This window comes from Erigeron canadensis, chromosome 7, assembly GCF_010389155.1.
Source record: "Erigeron canadensis isolate Cc75 chromosome 7, C_canadensis_v1, whole genome shotgun sequence".
In the NCBI taxonomy this organism is placed as follows: domain Eukaryota; kingdom Viridiplantae; phylum Streptophyta; class Magnoliopsida; order Asterales; family Asteraceae; genus Erigeron; species Erigeron canadensis.
In genome coordinates this window covers 27004069-27013194 of record NC_057767.1, presented here as the reverse complement: position 1 = coordinate 27013194, position 9126 = coordinate 27004069, and the positions used below count along the sequence as shown (strand labels likewise).

The 9126-nt window shown below is 36.0% G+C and overlaps 2 protein-coding genes across 3 annotated transcripts; one reads left to right on the top strand and one right to left on the bottom strand.

The window, feature by feature from the left end:
• Positions 1-283: 283 nt before the first annotated feature.
• LOC122608374 (tRNA-uridine aminocarboxypropyltransferase 2) lies at positions 284-3467 on the top strand. Of its 2 annotated transcripts, none has more exons than XM_043781471.1 (2): positions 284-668; positions 2992-3467. In XM_043781471.1, the coding sequence occupies exons 1-2, from the start codon at positions 323-325 to the stop codon at positions 3408-3410; spliced, it is 765 nt and encodes a 254-aa protein (XP_043637406.1). In that variant the 5' UTR covers positions 284-322; the 3' UTR covers positions 3411-3467. The 2 variants fall into 2 exon arrangements, with proteins under 2 accessions (XP_043637406.1, XP_043637404.1); XM_043781469.1 differs by having other exon boundaries at positions 2986-3467.
• A 1352-nt stretch (positions 3468-4819) lies between these two features.
• Positions 4820-8924, bottom strand: LOC122609194 ((-)-kolavenyl diphosphate synthase TPS28, chloroplastic-like). The gene is made up of 12 exons (XM_043782251.1): positions 8811-8924; positions 8426-8723; positions 8100-8283; positions 7761-7981; positions 7196-7316; positions 6833-6945; positions 6495-6721; positions 6084-6199; positions 5863-5961; positions 5394-5739; positions 5114-5296; positions 4820-5023 (listed from the first exon to the last, which is right to left on the bottom strand). The coding sequence occupies exons 1-12, from the start codon at positions 8922-8924 to the stop codon at positions 4820-4822; spliced, it is 2226 nt and encodes a 741-aa protein (XP_043638186.1).
• Positions 8925-9126: the final 202 nt, after the last annotated feature.

Sequence of the window (9126 nt, the reverse complement as noted above, 5' to 3'; positions counted from 1 at the left end):
GCCGCAATATTTTTACTTTTATGTTAATAACCACATTGCCACCTCCGTCGTCATCACTGCTGCATTGTACGGGCACCAATCTAATATAGATAGATAGATTTATAATGACAATTTATGAAAAATTGAGTGACAAATTTGGGATTTTAACAAATTTACGCTTTTTACCAACAAGTAAAATAACAATCAAAAATAAAAAAGGGGGCAAATTGCATCTTCCAGCCCTTCCAAACCCTATATCAAAAGAATTACTCACAAACAAAATTTCCACGTAATTTTACATCGTATCCTGCCCTGCCCAAAAACACATTGTTCAAAACCATTGATGTCAAACAATAACATCAACAACACAGGCGACAACAAATTATGCGACCAAACGACACGCCGCAAAATCTGCAGTCTCTGTGAAAGACCAGCAACTGTTTGCTTATGTGACTCCATTCCGGCCGTACCACTTTCCACCTCAACACAAATAATAATCCTGCACCACCCACATGAACAGAGACACCCACTTGCCACTGTCCCTGTCCTCAACAAATGTCTCAAAAACTGTCACATTATAACTGGCCGCCGTTTGCGCCGTGGTGTTTCAGCCGTTCTGGATTCTCTTTATGATGATGCTGAAGAGAATAAGCCTGGCCAATCTGTTCATGCTGCCTTTCTCTTTCCCGGTATACCCTCTTTATTATATATAATTATTATACATATAAGCTTAGGTGTCGAACAACCTTATATTCCCTTTTTCCATATATATATATATATATATATATATGGAGAGAGAAGGGATCAAGTGAGAACCACATATATGGTGAGAACCGTGAGAACCATTGGAAAATCATCTTTAAGGGCTTTGCCCTTAGCATTAAGGGCTACGCCCGTACCGTAACAACCGTCACCATCTCTTGGATCATCTCTTGGATCGCCGCCTATCAAATCCATACCATTCCCATATGCGTCCGGTGACAACCCCTTTAGAACGGATGTAGAGCAACGCCCGTACCGTATCCGTACGTTTTCTTAACGCGTAACCCATATGATTTTTTACAAAATTTTTTTATTTTTATTATTATTTTTTTTTTTGGAATAGGTTTTTGTTAAAAGAAAATAAAAAACAAAAAAAAGGTGAAAAACAAAAATTAAAAAAATAAAAAGCCACAAAAAAAGAAGAAAGAAGGAGGGAAACTAGTGGTATATATGTATATATTTTATGAATTGTGTGAATATAGATAATGGTTGTGTCAAAGGGGGCTTATTAATTTTAAAGTTTATTGTAATACAGAAAGTGATAAGTAGGGAGAGTATGGTTTTAAATCCAATCCCTGTGTCGATTTAACCGTAGTAGTTGATTTAGCTAGCCCGTGCATGTTAGCCATGGGACTGGTAGTTGAGGGTCATACGGCCTGTTATCTTTAATTTTGTGTAGAAAGTGAAGCGGATAGATTCATTTGTAACATACCGTATGAGGTTGTTGAAATTGAATTTAGGGGTAGCAATCGAGACGGGATAGGGTTGGTGCTTAAACCTCCTGAGTCCTGAGCCTAAAGAAAAGAACTCTAACCACCCTTTTAGTTGAAAGTTGCGGTTTCCTAATATTCCACCATACTTTAAAGTTGTGATCCTAAGATATTGCGTCGAAGAATGACTTCGATTGTAGTGGCCCAAGTCTTCTCAATCTTGTATAGCAATGATTATGCCTATGAGGCTAGTAGGCTTGACAAGGACATAAGGACTCGGGAGTTTGAGTGTAGGGGTTTGTAACGACCTTTCCTATGTTAGACTAAATAAATTAATTTGTAACCACCTTATTAGTTCAAAGTTTTGGGCCCTTTGTATTTCTGTTATGGTTTTAAGTTTGGGATATGCAGATATGGGGCCGTGACTTTGGGATATAGGGTAGGGGTTACCCAACCCGACTTGATTTGATAATTGAGTTGGGTTTTTCAACCCTAACTTGCAACCTGCCAAACCAGACATGATCCATATGGCTTGTTGGCAGGTTATCAAGTAACCTATATGAATCTAGTAAATTTTAATAGCCGTACATGATCTTATCTTGAACTTTTGAGCTAGTGTTTGAATTTAGGAAGGCGGAAGAAAAGCGAAAAATGGAAGAAATTATAAGATTGAGGTCAAAAGGTTATGTTATGGCCTTATGGGGGTGGAGGTGGGGTGGGAGGTTTTACTTTCAAGTTTAGGACTTTAGGTTGAATTGAATATTTAAAAAAAAAAAAATTGGGCAGGCGGTTTGACCTGTTAACCTAATTGGCTAACCCAAACCCGATCTTGACCTGAAATAGATCAAGTTGGTATGTTAAGATTTCAGAATTTCAATCCATAAATTTTCGTGTCGATTTTTGGGGCATGTTGAATATTGCCACCTCTAACTATGACTATGGATTTCATTCCCATATTTCAATCCTATAGTATCAACCTATGGAATAGTACCCATTACCTTTTTCCCTTACCCTTCAATCAAACCCCCCTCAAGCGTTATCTCTGCTTATCTCTAAAGCAGGTAAGGGTGTGTTTTTAAGACAAATAAGCAGTTTTGAACATTTGGATCAGCATGCATAACAGCATGTTGGTATATATGTTTTTGTACAGCAAATAATTTTGTAATATTAAAGCATACACTTGGTTTAACTATGTATGTTGAATGAGTTGCTTATGTGAAAATCTTAAAAAGCTGTTTTGCATATATTTAAGTTGTTGGATTCAATATCACAAGTTTACCCTTAGGTGGAAGAATTAGTTTTTCCAGTAAGCTGATTATATTTTGATAAGCATAACTTGTAAAAGTATGCAATCCGAAATACCTTCTATGGCGTGCACAAGGAATTGCATTGCACTTGTCTCGTTATGATATGAGGTTGTTTCTCAAACATTATGAGAACTGAAGTTATTCAGTTGAGATTTGCATGATGTCTTTTGGAAATTAGTAAATCTGGTCTCGACATATTTTAATTGCTGACATGTATTACTTTATAGGTACAGATCAAACTCCTTCGATGGAGATCAATGAGTGGAAATCTTCTTTTGGGGATGCTGATTCAAACAGATTTGTTTTGATTGCTTTTGATGGGACATGGAAGCATGCAAAGGAAATGGTTTTTGCTAGCTTTCCATTCGTGTCAAAGTTTGCCACTCAGGTATGTTTGAGCTATGACGTTAATGTTGATGGCGAAACGATATTCAGCTCTGCTTTAACACTTAGGAAGGAACCTTTTGGCGGCTGTATGTGTACAATGGAGGCTGTTGCACGGTGTTTACGAATACTTGAACCAAATGGGATAGAAATTGAGTCTAGGTTAGTCGAAGTTTTAAGAACTATGGTTAGATTTCAGGCTTCTTTCATAAAACCCATAAATCGAAGGCCTAAGTTGTTGAAAAAGTGCAAAGATGACGAGAAATAATTTAATCCTTATAAACTTTCATTTTAATTGTATGTGCTTAATTCTGGTTTTATTTCATCCATTATGTTTATGCTATGTTTTGTGTTCTATAGTTTCTTTTTCCTTTTGTGTTATGAGATTTTTATGGATGATGTTATATATGTATCTATATCTATAACACCTTATAAAACAAACTCAACCCCCCTCCTTAATTAAGATTTTGAAATACCTAAATTACCCCTACAAATTCAAGATTCTTCTCATTCATCCATTGAATGTACCCAAAATACTCCTAACAATTTTACAACCCACACAAATCCAAGGTGAAACCCTAATCTAATTATCTATCTACATCTATATTATTACTGTATATTATAAAGCAAATCTTATTTTGTTGAATGTTACGTTTCAAAGCACCGCCAATCGCCCCACCAACACCGTCGACGCTACCTCCGCATGCCAACATTCGTTACTGTCACCATCGCCGGCCATACATCACCACCACTGCCACCTCCACCGCCGCACGCCACCACCACCCGTCACCGCCATCACCGCCACATCGTGTAGGTACCCTTCTAGTACACATTATATAGGGACTAGTTCAACAAAACATATCTCATATAATACTTGACAATGACCACATATTGCAAGTTAAATATTTTAATTGTTCGAATTCAAGCTTTAACTAAGATGAAGCTCTTTTATGATAAAAGATACAACATTATATTATATATATACTAAAAAGCTATATGCTTTTACAGGTTATCTATGGATACAAGTTCCAAGTATGCATTGCATAGATAAAACAAACCCAATAAATAACTTTAACGCCCGTTAAATATAGTAACTAAATCTATTGCAAAACAAGTACTTTTCTTTAACGGTCATCGATGGACATCACATTACTTGACAGAATATTAACTGTAGCTAATAGTATAGATTTTATTGCTTCAAGTACAACTATGTATTACGTAGATAAAACATAAACAGTAAACAACTTTAACGGCCATTAAGTGTAGTCACAAAGTCTGCTACAAACACGGGTTCTTTTCTCTAACGGTCATTGACGGCCATTACATTACTTGACATAACTTTAACTGTAGTTAATAGTATATCTTGAGGTACAACTATGTATCGCGTAGATAAAAACAAAAAACAATAAAATGATTTAACGACCGTTAAGTGTAGTCAAAAAAATCTGTTGCAAAACAGGTCTTTTTCTTTAATAGCCGTCAACAACCATTACATGACTTTTAATTTAACGAAGTTTACTTACAGTATGTTACGCCCGAACAAATTGCGGGTAACTTTACTAGTTAAATATCAAATGGACAATATTTCATGAATCATCCATGCTTATTTTGGCCTGCTTTGTTATTATCACGCCATAGTGTTGCCCATAATTTGTACAAGTCACAGGGTGATCACCATCAAATTACATCTTCAAACAATACTTTGCTAATGTGGCGGGTTATAGTATCAGGGTCAAAGTAGGAATTGTAGTAGAACGTTTTGGCTACTAATAAAAACGTCTGTTTTAAATCTGGATCAAGATCCTCAGGTGAGTGGCATAGCACGAGTTGCACAAGTTCTTGCATTTTGGATTCGATTTCAGAGCCTATGGTATTTTTCCCCTGAAAACATGCATATAGTTCTCTTTAAATTGAACGATTAACCAATTAACGGATAATAAACTAATAACACAAAATATAGTACTTATATACCTCACGGGAGATTTGGTGACAGAGGTCATCTGTGATTTTAGAGAGTCGCTTGTATTGAGGATGAAATAATAGTTCCTCAGGTAACAATTGGCCACTGCTCATAATTATCATACTAATTATAAGTTCTGCTTTTCCTTGTGCTTCATCTGCTCCTTTTTGCCAGCCCAATAGCCATGATGTCCACTTTTTCCCCGTAAATACAAGAAAAAGCAAACAATTAGCAAAACTAGGAGACTCTGGTGTGTGATAATGATCAACGGGACAGCAATGGAAAACTTACAGCACCATGGAGGTGCGGGTAGATATCTATGCCATAGGCTGCCGTTGTTTCTGAGGAGATCTGTTTGAGAGTTTCACGAATTGCATACACCAACACCTGCCATTGTTTCTTGCCTTTATGATGGAATTGGGAATTTGTGAATGCATGTATGAATGCTTGTGTGTCATTGTTTGACACTTCGGGTTTGGTAAAGAATGAGGTAATGGCTTTGAGTAGGATGATCGTTTTGGCCCAAGCTAGTCGCTCAGTGCGTCTTTCTGGTTCAAATATGCTTGACGCTGCCTCGTAGTAAGACGATAAAAGACTTGTGTTTAGGTTTCCCTCAATATTAAGATCTGCATACCATCTGTTAAGGATTTAATTAATTATAAAACTATAAATGCAAGAACAACTAAACACCCTTTCTAATTAGCAAATCTTGTGTAGCTGCATAGACTAGCTCAAAAAAGATCAACAAGAAATAACATACTTTTGAAGATGGCACCATTCTAATTGATGAATTGCTTGACAGTGATTGTAGTCAATTTTGGCCATCTCAAGATATGTGTCATTGCTAACGTTTCCCATCCTACATTATTATCAAAAAGGGAAGGAGATGGAGGTATGTAAATAACAATACATTTTGTTATATGCAACAATACTTCTTTTTTTATATATATACACTTGTATGTTGTATGTTGTACATTATACCTATAGAGAATCTTGGCTATCCAGATGTCTTTCGCACCTCCATATTGTTCCAAGTAATATCTTGCCTCAAGTCGAGGTAAGCTAGCGTACCATGGCACGTCGAGCGCATGACCTACCTGTTAACAAACAGATGTACAGAGGTGGGCATTTTAACTTAAAATGTCATTACTTTCTTGTTTCTGGCTACCTTAACCAATAATCATTCATTTTTTAACACTAACTAAGAATTAAGAAGTAACTTTTTTTAAACAAAAACTGGAATAGCTCATCAACTTAAACCCTCTTGGCTCATACAAAGGTACTAATGTTTGACTGGCAAGTCGCCAAATTTCCACATCGATATGTATACTCGTAACATATAAGGTAGGCTATTAATTTGTCTCTTGTATGTGATAAATGTTAGTGATGTACCTCTCCTGGCAAGTCCTTAGCTACAACCCATTTGTCTAAAAGCTGGTTGGTTGATTGCTTTTGGGTCAGATAGTTTTGGGAAAACATTTTGGCATCATTGAGGATTTGTTCTCCTGGAAACAACACTTGAGATGCTCGAAAGACATTAAAGGTGACTGTTATAGCTTGTGATGTTGAGTCCGTATAACACACAAATTTTCCATCTTTATTGAACCGGTGAAACGCATCTATCAGAAGAACAAAAAAGTGATTTCAATTTCCTACTCGTATAAACTAATAATAATAAGTACGAGTTTAATATAATCAATGACTATTCATATGTTGTTCATGAAACCAACCTGGAGATACTTGATAACCATTTAATCTAAGAACTCGAAAACCCATCGATGTATCGTCAAGGTCGGGTACATCAACGTGTCTGGAATATCCGATTCCCTGATCATTCCAATGCCTTCATATATATATATGATATATCATAACAAGATATTAGCAATTGTTTTTTGTAAAAATAGAATCGGTATATATATCATTTTGTGAAACACTCTTCTCTTTTACAAGGCTTAAGACCTTTTATATATATCATTTTATGAGTCAAAAATTGGAAAACATTAGGGATATGCAAAGTTTGAATATCATTTTCATGAGTGGTCACTTATTTTTAATTAACCATTTGAGATGTCAATTATGCGTTGCACTATTACCTGTAGATATGAGCTGCACAATCCTTGATCTCAGAACGAAAATAACGTGCAACTCCAAGACGTTGCAGGCGATCAATAGTCCAAATATGTTCAAAAAGGTCTACAGGGTACGCCATTGGCACTGCATGAAAATACTTTTTAATAAGTTTTGATATAACATGTGATCTATGTGTGAGGATGGTGCTTCAGCGGACAAGTAGAGTTCTATGTGGTGAGCTGTATGTGTATCAAAATGGTGTATAGGGGTTCCCACCTACTTACCTTTTTTTTCACTTCAAATTTGAAGCGACCTAGGCCAATTAGGCTAGGGGTTTTGCCTAGACCCACTTAGTGAAAGTAGTATATGGCAACAAGTCGACTATGTTGACCCCCCGGTGTCCGAATTTTTGATATAAAAATAACTGATTTTAAAGGAAAGTAGTGTCATTATTTTAGGAGTTAAGAAATCCAAGTTGCAAATTAATTCATTGATGTTATCATAAGAGAACTAAACATTCTACTATATTTATTACTCCGTAATACTAAAATACTGGACATAAATTAGCTATTTTCGTAATGCTCATACCTCCACCATTAAATTGGGAAACAAGGTTAGTCAAATATGCAAGACAATTTTGATCCTTAGTTTGCATGAAGGCAAAAGCTGTTGCTGCTGGAGAGAAGGCGATGGATCCATTAAAGCGTTGAAATTTTAGAAGTTTTTCCCATTCCAAATCTTTAGAATTCATTCCTTCCAAGCTATGAAGGAGAGTTGTCGGGGTTGTATGGAATACGTCCATTGGTATTCTTTTAGTACAATCAATCAAATCATTCACGGGTTAGTAAATTTAATTGAGGTTGTTTAAGGAAACGAAACACGCTTATAAAAACAGTTGAAGCAAGCAAGTAAGCTAGTATTACTGACTTTACAAGCTTGAGGTCTCGTCTTGCATATATATCCTTCAAAACCTTGGAGTCCACTTCCATTTTGATTCCTAGTTGTTCTGCAAGTGTAAGGAGCTTAGTGAAATTCATCTCAAAACCAGCTGTCATGTGTTCATCCTTCTCGTCTTCAAGCTTGTTCATGTTTTCATTCACAAATTTCATTCCTACGTACATGATTACATTTAACAGACGATTAATAGATGACTAACGGATAAAACTATGGATATATTTCCTTTTCTTAATTACTATTTTAGGAAATTTAGGTAAAAATGTTGCGCGCATTATGTACTAACTTAGTGGTGTCACCTTTATCACGCTTATGAGGATGAACCTTCCAATAAGTTAATGCGACAACACAAGCTAACGTGTTGAGGAGCCTATCGAAGGCCGAAAACAACATAGGCTCACCCCACGAGCCATCTGGAAGCTGATGGTTCACGATCCATTCTAGACTCGAGGGGAATTGAGGACCAAAGTTTGGTCCGTTGATATTTTCAATTAGTGCAACCCAAGCTGTGTCGTAAGCTGAGGAACTAATCTCTCCATCTCCCATTGATCCAAATATTGACTTGATTTCTTCGACATATTCTTGGATATCTTTGGTCTTCCATACAAAATTAATGAAGTCAGGTTAAGTGATCAGTGGCAACTAAATCTATTATTCTAAATCTCTTATTTAATTAAGTAGTACCTCCGAACTGGTGATAGAAATAACATGAGTTTTGTTTGACTCATCCACAGCAATAGCATGTTTCACAAATGGAGAATTACTTTGCTCTTGCCCATCTATATATATATAAGACATTACACGATTATAATTTACGTATTAATCACTAGTAATCTAGGCATATACTTGAGATGAATTATATCACATCACAGATATATAATATATGGGGTACGTACATTATCACATTTGTAAGTAATTTGACGAGATTATAATTTACCTATAGTATGTTACGTTGTGTATATATCCATATATAAGGCCAAAAGTATTATTGATCGTTCAA